At 48.2% G+C, this 19,665-nt stretch overlaps 1 protein-coding gene across 1 annotated transcript in view; it reads left to right on the top strand.

The window, feature by feature from the left end:
- Positions 1-1,319: 1,319 nt before the first annotated feature.
- The window catches only part of IL3RA (interleukin 3 receptor subunit alpha), a 34,776-nt gene continuing 16,430 nt past the window's right edge, over positions 1,320-19,665 (top strand). The window contains exons 1-6 of the mRNA XM_058535358.1: positions 1,320-1,475; positions 4,436-4,534; positions 11,755-11,873; positions 15,736-15,853; positions 16,349-16,481; positions 16,566-16,744. Of these exons, the coding sequence (XP_058391341.1) occupies positions 4,471-4,534; positions 11,755-11,873; positions 15,736-15,853; positions 16,349-16,481; positions 16,566-16,744 (613 nt within the window). The 5' untranslated portion in view covers positions 1,320-1,475; positions 4,436-4,470. The remainder of the gene's footprint in view (positions 1,476-4,435; positions 4,535-11,754; positions 11,874-15,735; positions 15,854-16,348; positions 16,482-16,565; positions 16,745-19,665) is intronic.

The raw sequence follows: 19,665 nt of genomic DNA on the forward strand, positions 1-19,665 counted from the left end.
CCATCCGTCCCCCACGTCCACCTAGACCACCCACAGCGCCGCTGTGGGTCCCAGACCGAGGGGTCTTTGCATTTCCAACACCACGCATTTCGGAATTGCCTGAATTCTTGAGATGTGGAGGAGGGAGGTGGAGAAAGGGTCTGGTCCTTCCTTTGGGGGGGGAGCTGCTTTCGTCTCCAAGTGGGTCTGGTCGGCCACCTAGATTCATGATCTGAGGACAGTGGGCGAATGTAGGAGTGTCCTGGGGCAGCCATAACAAAGGACCACCAACCAGGGGCTTAAACCACAGGAATTCACCCTCCCCCAGTCCTGGAGACCAGAGGTCTAAGATGAAGGGGTCACAGGGCTGTGCTCCCTCCGGAGGCTCCAGGGGAGGGTCCTTCCTGCCTCTTCCAGCTTCTGGGGCTCCAGGCATCCCTGGGCTGGTGGCCGCCTCCCTCCATCTCTGCCTCCGTCTCCACGTGGCTGCGTTCTCCTTGTGGGTCTCTAGGTCCCCCTGATCATCTTCTTATGAGAACCCTGGTCCCGCTGGACCCGTCAACCACCCACTTCCAGTGCGACTCTGTCTTCTCTCAATCAAGGACGCCTTTGATGTTCCTGTTTCCGGATAAATTTGCCTGCTGAGATCCCAGGTGGACATACATCTGGGGGGATGAGGGGAGACACAATTCAACCCATAAAGGAGCCAGCCTCGGGGGAGAAGGCTGCAGGGAAGGGGGGGTGGGGCTTGAACTTGGGAGCGATGACCAGAAGGACCGCAGAGGTGGCCGCTGTACATGAGGACCAGGGATGGCCAGGAGGGTCTGAGCGAGGGGACGTGACGGATTTCAGCTGCAAAGGCAAGCAGGGGGCCCTTGGCAGATGCCACACGAAGATGGGCCTTGACCCCGTAAGCCCTGAGCAGCTACGGAATTGGGGACACAGGGTCACCTTCCTGCCCCGGAGGGCGGGAGGGGTCTTTCCGTTGGGACCGCAGGAGGAAGACGGCCCGGGGGCCATTCACGCTCCTGGGGTTAATTTACCGCCTCAGGAAGTTGCCCAAGCAGGGTGAATGGTGAGCAGCGCTTAGGACGATGACAAAGAGGAACGGGCAGAGAAAAATGAGACTAGAAAAGCACACTTTTGAGAAAAAGCACGCTGGTTCCAGGGAGAGCCCGCAGCTGTTCCCGTTCTGCTGACCCCAAAGTTTAAGCCACAGACAGAAACAGACGGAGGGAGGGGGGGCGGGGGTCCCTGGCCGGGTCACATGCCCCACCCTCATTGGGTGGGATTTTCAGGGGTGGGGCCCCACCCGGAGACTATAAAAAAGCTGAATCGGGAGAAAGGAAGCTTCGGTTTCTCTTTGGGGAGCCGTCCTCCAGCACAGCTGAGAAAATACGGGGGAAGGGGGAGCCCGGAGGAAGGACTTCCAGGACGGCTGGGCGAGCGCCAGGAGGGGGCTGCCTCCGTCCCCTGGACTTTGCTCTGCGTCCCAGGTAAGACCCCGCTCCGTTTCAGGGCAGGACGAGGGAGAGAAGGCAGGCGGCGGGGGCTGCAGCCCCGGGGGACCGCCAGCATCTGAATACGGCGGGTTCCCCTGAGATACGGGGTTCGTGGGCAATGCACCCCAGATTCAGCATGAGGATGCTGCGTATCTCGCTAAGAATTGTGACAGTGATGTAATCAGTGTTACAGGCTGAAATGGGAACGGGCTGCTGTGTTCAGTTAAAGAGATGTAGCAAGAAAATGTATTTTTGACACTTTTTCACCTTTTTTGAAGTGGCCACTGGAAAATGTAAACATGCAAATGAGGCTATAGGGCTGTTTCTGTTGGGGGGCGCTGGTCCAGGCTGGGCAGGGGGCTTGTTCCTGACATCCAGTGCAGCCTGCCTGGGAGCTGCTTGGGGGCTGGGTCCCCAGGGTCCGTGGTCCTCAAAGCCCTCGTGGGACTCAGTTGGCCGTGAAGGGCTTGTGAAAGCAGAGATCCTGCATGGCACCACGATTCACGGTCGCCAAGAGGTGGACACAGCCATCGGTGCATGAACGGACAGACAGAACGTGGTCCCCCACGCAGTGGAATATTACTCAGCCATGAACAGGAGTGAAGCACTGACACGGCTACAACCTGGATGGACCTTGAACACGTGATGCTCAGTGAGAGAAACAAACACGAAAGGCCACAGAGTGTGTGATCCCATTTATATGAAATGTCCAGAATAGGGAAATTAGTGTTTGCCAGGGGCTGGGGGACGGAGATGGGGAGTCACTGCTGATGGCGACAAGGTCTCCTTTTGGGGTGATGAGAATGCGCCGGAACCAGATAGAGGCGATGGTTGCACAACCCTGTGGATGTGCTAAATGCCGCCGAATCGTGCCTTTTAAAAGGGTGAGTTTTATGGGATGTGAATTTCACCTCGACAAAAATATTAATAAATAAACGTTTAAAAACGCAGCTCCCTGGGCCTCCCCTCAAGATTGCTGGCCGGACTGAGGTCCTAAGCGATGATGTTGATGGGGGTGCCGAGGACTGCATTTGGGGTAGCCCCGTGACAGGGCACTCACCCCCTGGCTCCCCCAGGGTGGGGGCTCCAGACCCCTGACATTCACCTGGTCATGAGCGCCCACCCCGTCTGAGTCTCTGGCAGGACTTTTGATTCTTCGTGACCCGCTAGCCGCAGCGTCCTCCACTGTCACTGGCGGAGAGACGGGCTCACGTCCCCTCCCCCGAGGCAGCAGGGTCCTGAGCCCCGTTCCCCCTTATCTGGCCCCTTATGCGCTGACCCCAGTCCCATGCTCACCTCTGGGGGCTGAGTTTTCTCCAGGCCGGCCCCATCCCTTCATAATTTGGGTAACAGCCAGCTACGACGACGTGGTTAGTGCAATTTGGCTCTTTAAGGGATGTGAACATCTTGGAGAGGGGAAAGATGCCTTATGGGGTCAGCGTCACTACGCTGGACCCCCTCTATGTATGTGGGGGCTTGACTCACCAGAGCAGACAGGAACCGATGCCCACTGCCCCCGGGACACCGTGGGGCTGCTGGACCTGTCTTCATTAAGTAAGGTGAGTCCCAGGCCATCTTGTCATGTATTTGTTTAAAATTCTGATCTTTTCCTCATCATGCATTTATCACTTTGAACTTTTGTAAATATTGCACTAAAATGTTATTTATCGTGACGATGGGTTGGGGGCACCCCCTTCAACTTTGTGCCCAATGCCTCGCTCTCCTCACCCTAGTCCCTGCATTACAAATGGATTATGAGATATCTCTCCCTGGATGGGTCCCGAGGGACAGGCAATTCTGGGTCTTCCCCATCCCCGTCTCCTGGACGGGGGTCTCTCGGCCTGCCCCCGGGTTCAGCGGGAAGCACTGTGCGTATCAGCATCTTCTGCCAGATTTGTGCAAAAGTTGGCACCTGTTGGAGACCATTGTCGGTCCCAGTGTTGAGACGCAAAATCTGGGAGCCTCAGGACTGGGTGGGGAGAGCAGGTGAGACCCCCAATGGAGTCCGGGTTGGGTCCCACGATGGGGGACAGGAAGGCCCAGAACGAGGTGGGGAGAGTCCGTGGCCCCGATCTTCCATCCCAGCCAAGTTTCTCCAGGTGGAGTGGCCTGGAGGGGGTGCATTTTGTGCACAGAGAGCCTGACCCCTGGTGAAGGGGTTGGCCCCCATGGCAGGCGAGGGTCTGAGGCTCTGCTGTGGGGTCGTCTGCTTGTGTGGCAGCCCCCAGCCGGCCCCCAAGGCACTCGCGACATTTACAAAAGAGGCGTCAGGGTGGGGAGGAATGAGAGTCCACCAGGAGACCCTAATGCTGACGGCCCGGGTGGGTGCAGAAGACTGGCCAGCTGGGTGAGGGTCCGGGAGGGCCAGCCTGCACAGGGGGGCTTCGTGGGGACCCTGGGAAACACTCCCGGCTGGGATGCTGGGACAGCCCAGCGTTCAGTTCCTGTAACTCGGTCCGTTCAGGAAATTCGGTCTGCGTCGATTTCAGACTTTTAATTAAACTTCCTTCCACTGCTTTGTGATCAAAGTGTTTCCTGGCACTCGGGTGGCGTGTGCTTTCCCGGTCTCTGGATGAGGCTGGAGCCAAGAGCGTGTTCAAACCCTGGGGCGGGGGGTGACAGATACACACAGATGCACACACGTGCACACACACACAGGCAGACACATGCACACAGACGTGCACAAGACACGTGTGCGTGCACACACGTATTTGCACACACACAGGCATATAAACACTCATGCATGTACACGTGTACACACATGGATATGCACACATGTAGACACATGCATCTGTACACGTGTGCACACACAACCGCATGCACACATGCACACGCACGGGAGACTTTCCTCCTAGACGTCCTGGAATGTTGTTCCCTAAGGGGCTCAACAGCCTCCCCGCCTCCCTCCTCCACCCCAGAACCACACCCCGAGGTAACGCTCTCTTCTCTTCCAGCACGCGCCCTCCCTCCCCAGGGACTTGCCTTCTCCATGGGTTTCCTCTGGCTGGCCGTGTTTCTGATGCTCGTCTCCTGCCTGCTGCACACGGACCAGGGTAGGCACCCGGGGAAAGCCACGTGCGGTCTGCGGGTCTGTCGGGTGTTGTTTTTCAGATACACTGTTTACTGTGAGGCGGCTGTAGATTCACACGCAGCCGTAACATGTAATTCAGGGACGAGGATCATCCTGCAAAACTGACACAATGTCACAGCCGGAATCTTGAGGTTGATACACTCAAGATGCCGGGTCTTTCGATGTAGCTTGGGCGCCAGGACCCATCGCTTGCCTTCACCCAGGATTATTATTCCGGTAGGAAATCGTGTTCCATCTGTATCATCCTATGGTGGGGTCGTTGGAAAGCCCGTGGTTATGGGCTGAATTGCGTCCCCACCAAATTCGTATGTTGATGTCCTAACCTTCAGAACCTGGGGATGTGAGTTATTTGGAAATAGGGTCTTTGCAGATGTGATTAAGTTCAAACAAGTTGCTTTGTTGTTTTTAAGCCCATGCAAAATCCCATTAGAACCACAGAGCGCCAAGCTCTCTCCGTGCCAGGAAATGGCACTTCGGCCCTAAGCCAGGCACCCTGGGACGTCGACGTCACTCATCTGCCGAAACAATGTGTTTTCGGATGGCCGCGCCTCGGCCGGCCAGAGCGGCCACCTGGATGGGCAGTGTGTTCCCTCCGTGACCAAGGACGGAGGCCACAGTCTGTGCCCAGTCAGAGAAAGGTTGCAGCCTTCGGGTCCCCTTCAGGATCCATCCAATGTCCTGGGCGTCTTTACGAGTCTTGCTTTCCCTGAGGGGATAAATGCATAGTTCAAATCTCCTAAAGGAGACATTTTTTTTTTTAAACCCGAAAGGGAACATGTTTTGGGGGCAAGTCCATCCTGTTTTTCTACCTTGCACGATGGAGATTGACAGACGGAGCCAATTAGGATTTCCTTCCTTTCCGTGAAGCTCGCAGCATATTTAATCGTCATGACAATTTAATGAAAGATAATGAGATTCAATAGTAACACGGACTAATAAGGTGGAAAAGGATGACTAAGATCCCTGAGCGGTCCAGGCCCATTTCCGGCTGTCAGTGTCCGGCTGCCCTTGAGTGACAGCTGCAGCTGGTGGACGTGGGGCAGAGAATATCCCAGGGGACGCCAGCCAGCTGCTTGAGGAGGGTCCCCGAGGTGGCAGGGACCCCGGGGAAGCTCTCGGCCCTCTGGGCACCGAGATTTGACATGAGAGGGTCCAACTGGATGATCTTCAGGGCAGCCTAACCTCGGGTCCCACAGTATGCAGGCGTGGACCGAGGTTCTGCAGCCTGCTCCCGAGCTACCCAGCCATCCCCAGGGTCTCAATGACATGAGCTGCAGTAACAGTCTCAACATCTTGTAACCTTTTAGAAGTTCATTCTTTCCCCAAATCATAGTGGAATTCGGGTGTTTTGTGGGGTGGGGTGGGGGGTGTATCAGTCTCCTGGGGCTGCTGTCTTTGTCAGCTCGGGCAGCCGTAACAAAATACCAGACTTAAATGACGGACATTTATTTCCCTCAGTCCTGGAGACCAGACGTCTGAGGTCAAGGGGTCACAGGGCCACGCTCCCTCCAGAGGCTCCAGGGGAGGGTCCTTCCTGCCTCTTCCAGCTTCTGGGGCTCCAGGCGTCCCTGGGCTGGTGGCCGCCTCCCTTCCGTCTCTGCCTCCGTCCCCATGTGGCTTCTCCTCTGTGTCTGTGTCTCCTCTTCTGTCTCTGATGAGGACACTGTCACTGGATTTAGGGCCACCCTCCTCCAGGACGACCTCATCTCCCTCCTTCACTCAATCACGTCTGCAATGACCTTATTTGCAAACACGGTCCCATTCTGAGGTCCTGGGGGTTAGGGACCCAGCATGAATTTGAGGGGGACACAATTCAGCTCACACCCAACAACAAGAGACGCAGGAGGTCTGGGAGGGGCCCCCGTGCCCCAGGTCCCAGTATCAACTGGACTCCTCTCCCGGTGCCTGTCTTCGTCTGCCCTCCTGACCCAGGGCAGAGGATGCCGCCATGTTTGTGGTCACTTCAGGCCCGGGGGTGTTCTAGAATCGCTGACCACAGGCAGGAAGTGAGTTGTTCGAGTCTTAAGGAGAAGTGGTTAGTCCTCCACCATTGAGTCTGAATTAGCTCAAGGATTGTCATAGATTTCTTTCCTCAGGGTAAGGAAGTTTTCTTCCATTCCCAGTTTCCTGAGTTTTTAATCCCAAATGGGTGTTAAATTTCTTTTCTGCTTCTGTCTCTTGATAAGATCATCAGTTTGCTGTTCATAGGGTGAATGGTATGGATGGTTAAGACAACCTTGCGTTCCTGGAATCAACCTCTCGGCTCAGGAGGTATTATTACTAGTTTTATTTATTGCTGGATTTTATTTCCCGATATTTCGTGAAGGAATTTTGTGTCTACGTTTATAAGGGATATTGGACTCTGGTTTACCTTTAACATCTTTGTCTGATTTTGGTATCGGGGTAACGCTAGACCCATAAAATGAGTCAGAAAATGTTTCCCTGCTTTTCTCTTCTGAAAGTTTGTGCACATTGATACGATTTCTTCCTTAAATGTCTGGTAGAATTCGCCAGCAAAGTTATATGTGCTTTCTTGATGGGAAGGCTTTTCCTTACATCTTCTATCCCTTTAGTATTTATCGGGCTATTCAGATTTTGTATTTCTCGCATCAGTGTTGTTAATTTGTGTCTTTCAAGAAGTTTGTTCTTGTGCTCTGTTGTTGAATGCATTGGCATAAATTTGTTCAAACCGCCCCCTTATTATTCTTTCTGAATCTACAGGATCTGTATCATTGTCCTTTCTTTCATTCCTAAAATTGGTCATTTTTCCCCTTTCTTTTTTTTCTTGATCAGCCCAGCTCGAGGTATTTGAATTATATTGTTTTTGCATAGAACCAGCTTTTGGTTTTCTTCACTATCTATATAGTTTTTCCATTTTCTTTTCCATTGATTTTTATTCTCTTTATTATTTTAGGGAAGCTTTTTTAGGTTTAATTTCTTTTAAGGTTATTTTCCTCTTTCTCTAACTTGTTAATATGGAAAGTTAGATTACTGAATTTAGACTGTTCTTCTTTTCTGCCATAAACATGAAATCTTACGAATTTCCTTCTGAGCACTGCTATAGCTGCACCCCACATTTTTTTGTTGTTTTCATTTTTCTTTAGTTCAAAACATTTTCTAAATTTCCTTGCGATTTCTTCTATGCCCCATGTGGTAATTTAGAAATGTGTTGTTTCATTTGTATATGTTTGGTATTTTCCAGATTTTTTTTATTGATCTCAAATTTAATCCTATTGTAGTCAGAGAATATGCTGTGAATGATTTAAATCTTTTAGAATGTACAAGGACTTCTTTCACATCCCAGTACGTGGTCTATTTTAATTAATCTTCCCTGTGCAACTGGTAAAAATATGCATTCTGCCCTTATGCACCATGCTGTTCCATCAATAAGGTCAAATTGATTGACATTTTTTATCAAGTCCTCTGTAGACTTACTGTTTTCTATTTGTTCTATCTATTTGAGAGGGGGGTTATGCTTATGCCTCATGAGTTTTAAAGCTTTGTTATTAGGAGCATACATATTAGGATGAAATGGCCATTTTATCATTTGGAAAAGTCCATTTTTATCCCTGGAAATACTCCTTGTCCTGAAGTTTATTTTGACTTGTATTAACACAGCAATTCCAGGTTTTATATGACTAGAGTTTCCATAAAATGTGCTTTTCTATTATTTTAATTTAAACTATATTTGAAGTACCTTTCTTGTGGACAGCATACTGTGGGGTACTTTTTTAATCGAGTCTGACAACTTTTTCTTTCCATTGGAGTGTTTAGACCATTTACATGTAATTATTAATATGGTTGGGTTTAATTCTAGCATTTTTCTACTTGTTTGCTATTTTTCTCAGTTTTTCTTTGTTTTTTTTTCCCCCTCTTTTCCTGACTTCTTTCCAATTAACTATTTGTTAGTGTTCAGTTTTTTTTCCTCCATTGGCTTTTTGGCTGTCCCTCTTTGTTTCACTGATTTTGTGGTTCCTTTGGGTTTAAAGTGTGCTCCATTAGTCGATCACATTCTATCTTCAAATGTTATTCTCCTTCACGTTTGATGTAGGAACCTTGAAACGGTACACTTTTACTTCTCATGTCATCCTTTATGCTCTGTCACACATTTTACTTGTACACATCTTGTAAAGCCCACAATACACTGTGATTATTTTTATTTTAAACAATCACCTTATTTAAATATTGTAAATGAGGAAAAAGGTTTATATGTTTACCTACACATTTACTATTTTGGTGGACATTCCCTGTGTATTCCTGTTCACTTTCTTTTTGCATTTCTTTGTGCAGGTCTGAGTTTCCCTCTGGTGTTATTTTCCTTCAGCCGGAAGAGTCTCCATTAACATTTCTTATAGACCTGGTATTCCGGCAAAAATTCTTTCGGTTTTTGTTAGTCTAAAAATGGCTTTACTTCACCCTCCATTTCTTGCTAGATATAAAATGCTAGGTCAACAGGGGGTTTTGTGAGGGTTGTTTTTCTTCCAGCATTTAGAGATGTCATTCTCCTTTCTTCTGTTTTCCATTATTTCTAATGAGAAATCAGCGATAATTCTTATCTTTGTTCTCTAATATGTACTGTGTCTTTTTTCCTCTGGTAGTCTTTGAGATTTTCTTTACGCCACTCTTTTTTTACGCAATTTCATTATGATGTCTCTTGGAATTTCTGTTTGTTTTTTGTTGGTACGTGTCTGTCTGTGTGTCTCTGTGTGTGTATCTTGTGTAGGTTTTCTGAGCTTCTTGGATCCACAGGTTTGTAATTGTATTAGGTTTGGAAAATTTTCAGCCACTATTTCTTCAAATATTTTTCTAACCCACTTGGGCCCCAGACAAGTATACGCTCACCCACTTTGTATTGTCACACAAGTCACTGAGGTTTTCATTTGTCAGCCTTTCTCTCTTGAGTCTGCATCTTTTTTCTCTTGGGTCTTCAGCGTGGACACTTTCTATCGCTGTGTCTTCAAGTTCACCGACATTTTCTTCTTCAGGGTCTCATCTGATTTAAGCCCATGCAGGGAGTTTTTCGTTTCAGATGTTCTATGTTCTACCCCTAGAAGTTCTATTTGGTTCTTTCTTTTTTTTGTATCTTCCATTCCTCACTGCACTGTGTTCATCTTTTCCTTTAAGTCCTTGAACATATTTACAACAGCTATTGTAACATCCTCATCTGTTAACTTCATCGTCTGTCATTTATGAGACTCTTGCTATGGACTGATGTTTCTTCCTGGCCACAGGAAGCACATTCCTGCTTCCCTGTATATCGACTAACTTTTTATTGGGTGCTGCATGTTGTAAATGATGGGTTGGTGACAGCCTGGTTTTTTGGTCTTCCTTTAAAGACGTTGAGTTTGTTTTGTTAGCCTATTATTTTATTGGTGAATCCTTGTTTTAAAGCTTTTTCAGGGTGAGTCTGGAGTAGGCTCAGCTGGCGCTAGTTTCTCCCTGACACAAAGGCGTGACTTTTCTGGGTTCTTTACTAACGCCTTTCATATTTAGCAAGGAATCTCCACCCTGTCTCTTTGGGACTTGAATGTCTCCCACCTCCAAGGAAACTCACAGGATTGCTCAGCTCAGAGTCTCAAGTCATTTCTTCCCAAGTAGTTTTCAGAGTCCTGCATTGCCTCTTATCCAACATCAGAAATGGATTGATTTATGTATTTTGCCCAGTTTTGCAGTTGCTTATGATGAGAGATAAATGTCAGACTAGCTACTTTATCATGACTGGAAGAGTATTTCCCATCATCTAGAGTTTTTAAAAGTGCCTCAGAATGGAGAACACTAGGTCTCCATTCTCTTCTTTCAGAACACTGGAGGACGGTGAGTGTGTTGCAGGAGACAATCTTGTGCATATTTGCATTGATTTTGTTGCATTTGTCTTTACAGATTTTCTTTGTCTCTTTTGTATTAAAATTTTGTATTTGTGAGCACAACTGTAATTGGGTGGAGAATAACCACTCTGAAAGAGCATAGGTGGACTTTATTGAATAATTAATGACAGGAAACTCCCTTGTTATGTCATTTTACACCATATATATGTGTATATATATACATACGTATTTTTATTTATATAAATATAGTATTTATAAAAATAAAATGTAATATTTTTATTATTTATATAAATGTAGTATTTAGAGAAATAACCTAAAATATGATAAACATGCTAAAACTAATACTACAACATCACTCATATCTGTTTTAATGATATGTAGTGTTGTTTTGGCAGAGGGGAATGTAAATTTTGAGGCATAAGAATCCATTAAAAATTACATGTTCAACTTATAAGCAATTTCCCAGATGAGTTTTTTTAAGGAATAAATTAGGTTATTAGAATATAATGCCAGAAACCCAGATATTCATACGGTTCGGTCTTGCTCATCCAGCTGTGTTATCGATCTTGATAATGCATCATGGGACTTACAGTTTGTAAACTGTATAAAAGTTTATAAACACTCATTTTCTCTAAGTCCTCCAAATGAAGGGTCACAGACAAAACCTGAAAAAGTATGTGATGTACCTTTATAGCTTTGAGTTATTGGCACAATGTGATTGAGTAACACCTTCTACATTGTTAAGCGAGTCATTGACAAAATACATTGAGTCCTGCGATCTCCTTCCACATCGACATTGTGGCACAGAAATTTATGCTTTGGTTACATTTCAAAACTTAATCAAACGTATGTACTCTGGGAGATTTCCCAACAGTATTAGGATTGCCCAAACAGTCTGTAAACTAGGTAAGAAAATGAATATCACTGCGTAATTATCGGGCCTCATATTTTATGAAGTAGAGCAAAAAATATATATATTTTATTGCAATTTGCAAGCCATACCAAAATCTCAGTCTGGATAGGAGACTCTGAGCTGGATAGCCAAGCCAGAATTTGTTCTCAGCGAGAAAAACGTTCTGTGAGATACCTGGTCACGGAAGGTGAATTTTGCATGAACAGGGATGGCAGAAGGGGTCTGCTTTTCTGACTTGTTTTTTCCATCATTGGGAGGGTGAGCTCGTGAGATCAATAAGGCAGTATTGCTTCATGGCCTCTGCCTGCTCCTGGGGCTTTCTCGTCTGTGTAGAGCTCCACTTCCCAAGGATACAGGCCAACTCGGTGTGAGAAAGGCATTCCCATGGAGATACTGGTTTAAGTATCTTGAGTGTCTCCTGACTCTAACGCATAAACATTTCAGATGCAAACTCACCGATTAAGAACTTAAGGATGGAGCCGAGAAGTCGAAGATTGACCTGGGACCTCAATGGAAATGTTACTGAAATTAAGTGTTTTGACACTCCAAATTATCCCATAAAGGTAAACCATATTCGCTGTGTGTAGCATTGTAGACATTTCCCTCTCTTTCAGTGACCTGACACCAGCAGAGTCCAAAGGTTAAGTCCGTCTCTGGCACCACAGAGACCCGGGTTCTGTAGAATGTGGGGTGACTTGATTGCAGGCAACCCCGTGGCTCAGGGTTCCTCATCTGTCAGATGCCTAAGATGGTACCCACATGAGACGATTGATGTGAAAATAGGCTGAGATACGGCAGGAAGACGACCAAGCCCGACCGAGAGGGCACGCTCAGAAATCACTGTTCCCCTCATCACCTGCCAACCCCCATCCGACTCCCCCGCTGTGTCATTTCCTGGCTTCCGAGGTCTTGAGAACTGTGACAGATCGCATGGGCAAGCCGTGGTGGGAATCCAAACCACTTACAACTCAAAGTGTCTCATGAGGTAGAAGCATCCATCACTTCCTTCAGAATAAACTTGTTTCCTCAAATTACTCTTGATTTAACCCACCCCAAAACACAGCCCTGGATTGGTCTGCTAGAGCTGCCAGAATGAAGAATCCCAGACTGGGGTCTTAAACAACAGGAATTTATTCCTGGAGGCTGGAAGGCCAAGATCAATGGTTGGTTCCCCTGAGGCCTCTCTCCTTGGCGTGTAGACGCCGTCTTCTCCCCGTGTCCTCACAGGGTCGTCCCTCTGTGCGTGTCTGGGTGCTCATCTCCTCTTCTCATAAGGACATCAGTCCTATTGGATCAGGACCCACCCTCATGACCTCACGTTACCTTCATCACCTCTTTAAAGACCCATCTCCAAATACAGCCCCATTGGAGGTTAGAATTTCAACATACAAATTTCGGGGGACTCAATCCACTCCATGACAAACCCCAATGGGGTGTTCATGGAGCTTGGCAAGCTGACCCCACACTCTATCTGGAACAACAGTTGCTGAAGAAGAACCAAGAGATTTTGATGAAGAAGGCTAGTGATCAGGGACTGGCCCTCCCACATATCAAAATGGTCTGAGAAGCTTCAATCACCCTTTGGGTGAGTGTTGACATGAGAGTGGACAAATGAATTAAAGGATAAATAGAGTAAAGATTATAGTTTAGAAACAGAAACAGGCATTTGGGGGAATTTTCTATGCCATTAAGATGAGATTTCAAATCAGTGGAGAGATGAGGGACTATTAATAAATGGTGTCAGTACAATATCCAGAAGGGACTAAAATTAAGTTGGATGTCTACTTTACCCCATAAGCCAAGGGAAATTAAAAGCATTAAAGATCTAGATGTTTTTCTAACTGTTGAAGGAGTAGAAGAAAATACGCAGGACTCTTTCCAAATATTGGACTCTCTTGTGATTCCCTCGTCTGCCGCGTCCCCATGCTCACGAGGTGGGGGCCACAGCTAGCTCTCGTGAGGACAGGGACCACCCAGTTCTCAAGGTGGCTCCCCAGACGCATCCTTTTCACCTTCTTGAACCCGATTCTGTTGCTGTATACCTCCACGTCTCTATATAACAGGTTGGTATCGCAAATTCTTGACTCTCAGATTAGGCAAAATTGGTGGCTTTTCTCCTAAGGAACACGAGGCTTCGATCTCTGTTTCCTCTGCCTAACTCATCTCTCACGTGTTTCCCATCCTCCATTCACTCTCCTTCTCCTCTCCCTCAATGCACACATATTTATTTTCTTGTTTGTGAAGCTAGTCACCACCGAGCCATGTGGTTAACTAGGAATATTTTCCCCTGCCTGCACAAGTGTTTGTTTCTCCTGAATTTAACAATTTCCTTTTTGTGAATGGTCTTTATCTGTTTGCCCCATTTTTCTTATATCCATCACACTTTAACATCACACTCTGGGTCAAATGGCTACGTCGCCTCTGAAAACATTATGGCATCCTGCAAAGTGTGTCCTAGGACCTTTGGGTCTCTTTCGCTTGGACTGGCGTCCTCCACCATGTCCATCCACGAAGGCCAGCATCCTCAGGCTGACAGCTGGTCTCAGAGACAGTGCCCCGCAGAGCTAAGGGAGGAGGGGACAACACCGTTTTGCCCCCATAGTTTGTCATTGTAAACTTTCTTTTAGATAAATTTTCAGAGCTGGATTCCTGGGACAAAAGATAGGGAATATGTGATGAGTCTTAACATGAATTATCTGAGAAAGCTTTATAGCAGCATCAAAAATGCACAAGAGTGCACATTTTCCCGAGCTTCAGAGGCATTTCACAACCAGTCTGGGTGAATCTTTTGTAGATGTGGTTCACTCTGTATGGCTCTCCTTTATTTAATGAAGACTCTGCCTACGAATCCGTCTGGGTCTTGGTGTTCTGTATTTATATTAATTTATTATATAGTGTAGGTATGAAGCTTGAACACGTTATGACTTGGATCAACACTTTCCACTATGTTTTTCTTTCATCTTTGTTTCACGGAAATTTTCACTTTTTTAAAATAATTTTTCCATCTTTTCCATTGCAATTCTTTTATCATTGTATTCTTAGAAAAAGCATCATCTCTCTCTATTAATACATAAATGGAATTATTTGTATACAACTTTTTCTATACTTTTTGTAAATTAATAAACTTCATTTTTTTTTTTTTTTGTAAGGAAGATCAGCCCTGAGCTAACAACATGCCAATCCTTCTCTTTTTTTGCTGAGGAAGACTGGCTCTGGGCTAACATCCGTGCCCATCTTCCTCTACTTTATATGGGACGCCGCCATAGCATGGCTTGACAAGTGGTGCATTGGTGCACGCCCGGGATCCGAACCGGCGAACCCCAGGCCACCGCAGCGGAGCGCGCGCACTTAACTGCTTGCACCACCGGGCCGGCCACTAAACTTTGTTTTTTAGAGCAATTTAAGGTTTATAGCTAAATTAAGGGGAAGGTACAGAGATTTCCCATATACTCCTGCCCCCCTCCCCAACATGCACAGCCTCTCTCATTATAAATACCCCCACCAGGTGGTCCATTTGTTGCAGTTGATGAACCTACATGGACACGTCATCGTCACCCAGAGTCCGTAGTTTACATGAGGGTTCACTCTTGGCGTTGGACATTCTGTGGGTTTTGGCAAGTGCATAACCACATATTTCATACAGAATAGTTTAACTGCCCTAAAAAAAATCCTGTGCTCTGCCTATGCGTCCCTCCCTCCTTCCTCCAACCCCTGGGAACCACTGATTTATTTACTGTTTCCAGCTTGTCTATATCCACAAAACAACTTGCTGGGATTCTGACAGGGATTGCATTGAATCTATAGATCAACTTGGCAAGAACTATAGTTGGGTTTTTTAAAATTTATTTTATTGAGGTCATATCGGCTTATAACATTGTGTAATTTCAGGTGTACATTATTATATATCAGTTTCTGTGTAGACTGCATTGTGCTCACCACCAATAGTCTAGTTTTTATCCGTCACCATACACATGTGCCCCTTTATGCCTTTCACCCTCCAATCCCCTTCCCCTCTGGTAACCAGTAATCTGTTCTCCTTGTTCATGTGTAAGTTTATCTTCCACATATGACTGAAATCACGTGGGGTTTGTCTTTTTCTGTCTGGCTTATTTCACTTAGCATCATATCCTCAAGATGCATTGATGTTGTCGCAAATGGGGCGATTCTGTCTTTTTTATGGCTGAGTAGTATTCCATTGTATATACATATACCACATCTTCTTTATCCATTCATCCATTGATGGGCACTTGAATTGCTTCCATGTCTTGGCTATTGTGAATAATGCTGCAATGAACATAGGGGTGCATAAGCCTCTTTGGATTGTCGATTTCATAGAACTGCAGTTTTTTAAAGAAACCTAAATATTATCAATATCTGACTAGGTCTGTTCTCTAAACAACTAATCAATGACCCTATCCATCTTAGGCAAAAAACAACCGCTATTGTGAGTTTCGTGTGCTTCCTTCATGCAAAGCAAAGAACTACACGGTCAACATCACCAGCAGTCAGAGCTTCTCAACGTCGATTTTGTACCCAGAGCAAGGTGACGGAAAACGCTCTTTCTGGGTTTGCTTTGGTGTCAGTCATCCGTGCGTTTTCTCAGTATGAAAGTAATTACGTTTAACTCGGCCGGATCTGCAGGGACGCGCACCGAGTGAGAAATACACAAACCGAGAGAGGCGTGTGCCATGTGATTTTATTCCTGTGACCTTCTTGAGGTGATAAGTCCGTAGAAATGGAAGACAGATGGGTGGCTGGCAGGGCTGGGGGCGGGAGGGGAGTGGGTGAGGTTATAAAGGATGGGGGATCCACATGGGGGATGCAAATGTCCTGTATGTTGCATGTACGTGTGTCAACTTCCTGGTTAAGAGATGATTCTACCGTTTTGCAAGGTGCCATCATTGGGGACATTCCATAAAGGGGATGTGGGATGTCTCTGTCTTATTTCTTGCAACGGTGAGTGAATTCACAAGGATCTCCATCATAACGTCGCCCTAGAAAGGGACTCCTTTTTCTTTCCTCTTCTTTGCAAGCCCAGAAGGGAAGCCTGGGGCAGCTGCCGAGAACCTGAAGTGCTGGGTTCACGACGTGGATTTCCTGACGTGCAGCTGGACGGTGGGCAGGGAGGCCCCCAGCGACGTCCAGTATCGCCTCTACGTGGAGAACCTGAAGTAAGTGTGGCCTCGGGCACGGCCGGGCTCTCCCGGGCTCGGGGGAGAGCCCGGGTCACTCCTGGCCGTGCCTACTCGCTGCAGGACCCACGAGGAGTGGCAGTGTGCACGTTACAGAGCGGACGAGCGGGGGACACACACCTGGTGTCATTTCGATGACGTCTCCAGATTCTCCGACCGTTTCTACCGGTTCTTGGTGAATGGCACCAGCCGAGGCTCCGGAATCCCCTGCTCTGAGATTTTTGAAGAATTATCAGAAATTGGTGAGTGACAACTGGGGACATTTGCCTCACATTCCCAACCTTGGTTATGAGATGCTGCTGCTGTCTCGGCTCCGGCGGCTGTAACAAAATACCCGAGACGGGGCGGCTGCAACAACAGACACCCTCGTGACCTCGTCTAACCCCAGTCGCCCCCCAGAGGCCCCACCTCCTCACACCATCCCACTGGGGGTCAGGGCTTCCACATGTGAATTTGCGGGACCCGCATATTCAGCTCATAGCAGCTGCTCTGTGTTCACGCCCCTAAGGAAGTCACCTCCTTGCATTTAGAGTATTTCCATCTCACACGTAGAGGATGGCCGCACAGCCCCCTTTGGGGCTGGACTCGCCATGAGGCTGGGGGAGCCCCTCCCAGGGCCCTGTGTTCACATGACGATGGGATTTTATAACACAAAACCCTCTTAGAAAACTATGTTGGTATTATTTTCTTTAACTAGACCCTCCCCCCAAATTGTGACAGCTTCAAGCCCCACAAAACCGGGCCCAGCCCCAGCCGGTCCACATGGAGTAAGAAAGCTCATCGCTGACTACTGAATTGAGAGGCTGGTGCAGAGGAAAAGTGTGGGGCCTCTTGCTTAAAAAGCAGAGGGGACTTCTCCTTGGTCCGTGGTCTCCACTCTTGAGCTGACCTGCTGTGTTTCATTTGCGTTCGTGTGAAGCTGAGATCCCTCAGACATGGGAGCTCACTGGGAGTACAGACCCACAGTTTGGGGGTCTGCCTGCGACTCAGTGCATGCTCCCACCTCGGCCCCCCGGCTCCCACACCCCGGCTCCCAGCAGGGGTGGGGGTGACGGCGGTCACCGGGGCAGTGGGTGTCCGAGAGCCCATAAGGGAGGTGTCACCGCATGAGCTGAGGCTCCAGACCCCCAGTGCATGCCCCATTTTCCCATCAGGCTTCACATAAGAAAACACAGAGGAAAAGACACTTGTTGTGGGTAGAACTGTGTCCCCCAAAATGATCTGTGCACATCCTGGCTCCTGTGAATGCAACCTTATGAGGAAGTGGGGTGTATACATATGTGATAGGTTGGGTCCTAATCCACTATGACAGCTGTCTTTATAAGAAGAAGAAAAGAGACAGTGAGGCAGACACACAGAGAGAGGAGAAGGCCATGGGGAGATGGAGGCAGAGATCAGGGTTATGGGTCTACAGCCACCAAGGATGGCCAGAAGTGACCAGACACACAGAGAGAGGAGAAAGCCATGGGGAGATGGAGGTAGAGACATGGGTGATGGGTCTACAGCCACCAAGGATGGCCAGTGGCCACCAGACACACAGAGAGAGAACGCTGTGGGCAGATGGAGGTAGAGACATGGGTGATGGGTCTACAGCCACCAAGGATGGCCAGTGGCCACCAGACACACAGAGAGAGGAGAAGGCCGTGGGCAGATGGAGGTAGAGACATGGGTGATGGGTCTACACTCACCAAGGATGGCCAGTGGCTACCAGACACACAGAGAGAGGAGAAGGCCGTGGGCAGATGGAGGTAGAGACATGGGTGATGGGTCTACACCCACCAAGGATGGCCAGTAGCCACCAGACACACAGAGAGAGGAGAAGGCCGTGGGCAGATGGAGGTAGAGACATGGGTGATGGGTCTACACCCACCAAGGATGGCCAGTAGCCACCAGACACACAGAGAGGAGAAGGCTGCAGAAAGATGGAGGTAGAGACAGAGGTGATGGGTCTACAGCCAAGGAGCACCAAGGATGGCCAGTGGCCATCAGACACACAGAGAGGAGAAGGCCATGGGGAGATGAAGGTAGAGACATGGGTGATGTGTCTACAGCCAAGGAGAATGAAGGATGGCCAGTGGCCACCAGACACACAGAGAGAAGAGAAGGCCGTGGGGAGAAGGAGACAGAGATGTGGGTGATGGGCCTACAGTCAAGTAGCACCAAGGATGGCCAGCAGCCACCAGACACACAGAGAGAGGAGAAGCCTGTGGGGAGATGGAGGTAGAGACATGCGTGATGGGCCTACAGCCACCAAGGATGGCCAGTAGCCACCAGACACACAGAGAGAGGAGAAGGCTGTGGGTAGATGGAGGCAGAGATGTGGGTCATGCGTCTCCAGCCAAGGATGGCCAGCGGCCACCAGAAACCGGGGAAGAGGCATGGGACAGATTCTCTGTCAGAGCCTCTAGAAGGAACCAACACTGCCCATCCTTCTGCTCTCTAGACCTGGGAGAGAATAGATCCCTATTGTTCAAGCCACCGTTTGTGATACTTTGTTACCAGGGAGATTAATATGATATTATTAACAATTTCAAGATGGCGCCAGGAAAGCATTAACCCAAGTGTGGGGCCCTGTGCAAGGATATCCATTACACACACCTCTGTGCGTGGACAGGCATGGAGGGGTGGGTTGATGAACAGTAGGACAGCTCTTGCCCATTGATACCGGGGACTTGGGTCCTGGGGTTGGTTAGTTCCAGCTGCTGCTGTAACAAATTAGTACAAACTGGGGGGCTTAAACCATAGGAATTCCTGCTCCCCCCATCCTGGAGACCAGACATCTGAGATGAAGGGGTCGCAGGGCCGCGCTCCCTCCAGAGGCTTCAGGGGAGAGTCCTTCCTGCCTCTTCCAGCGTCTGGGGCTCCAGGCGTCCCTGGGCTGGTGGCCGCCTCCCTCCATCTCTGCCTCCATCTCCACGTGGCTTCTCCTCTGTGTCTGTGTCTCCTCTTCTGTCTCTGATAAGGACACTGTCATTGATTGGATTTGGGGTCACCCTCATCCAGGACGACCTCATCTCCTCCTTCACTTAATCACATCTGCAAAGACCCCATTTCCAAGTAAGGTCCCATTCACAGGAGTGATGTGGATGTGCCTTTTGGGGGCCACCCTTTGACCCACTGTAGGGCTCTTTAGAAGGAACCTACCCATTTCCTCCAGCCCTCA

Source organism: Diceros bicornis, chromosome X, assembly GCF_020826845.1.
Source record: "Diceros bicornis minor isolate mBicDic1 chromosome X, mDicBic1.mat.cur, whole genome shotgun sequence".
NCBI classification, from domain to species: domain Eukaryota; kingdom Metazoa; phylum Chordata; class Mammalia; order Perissodactyla; family Rhinocerotidae; genus Diceros; species Diceros bicornis.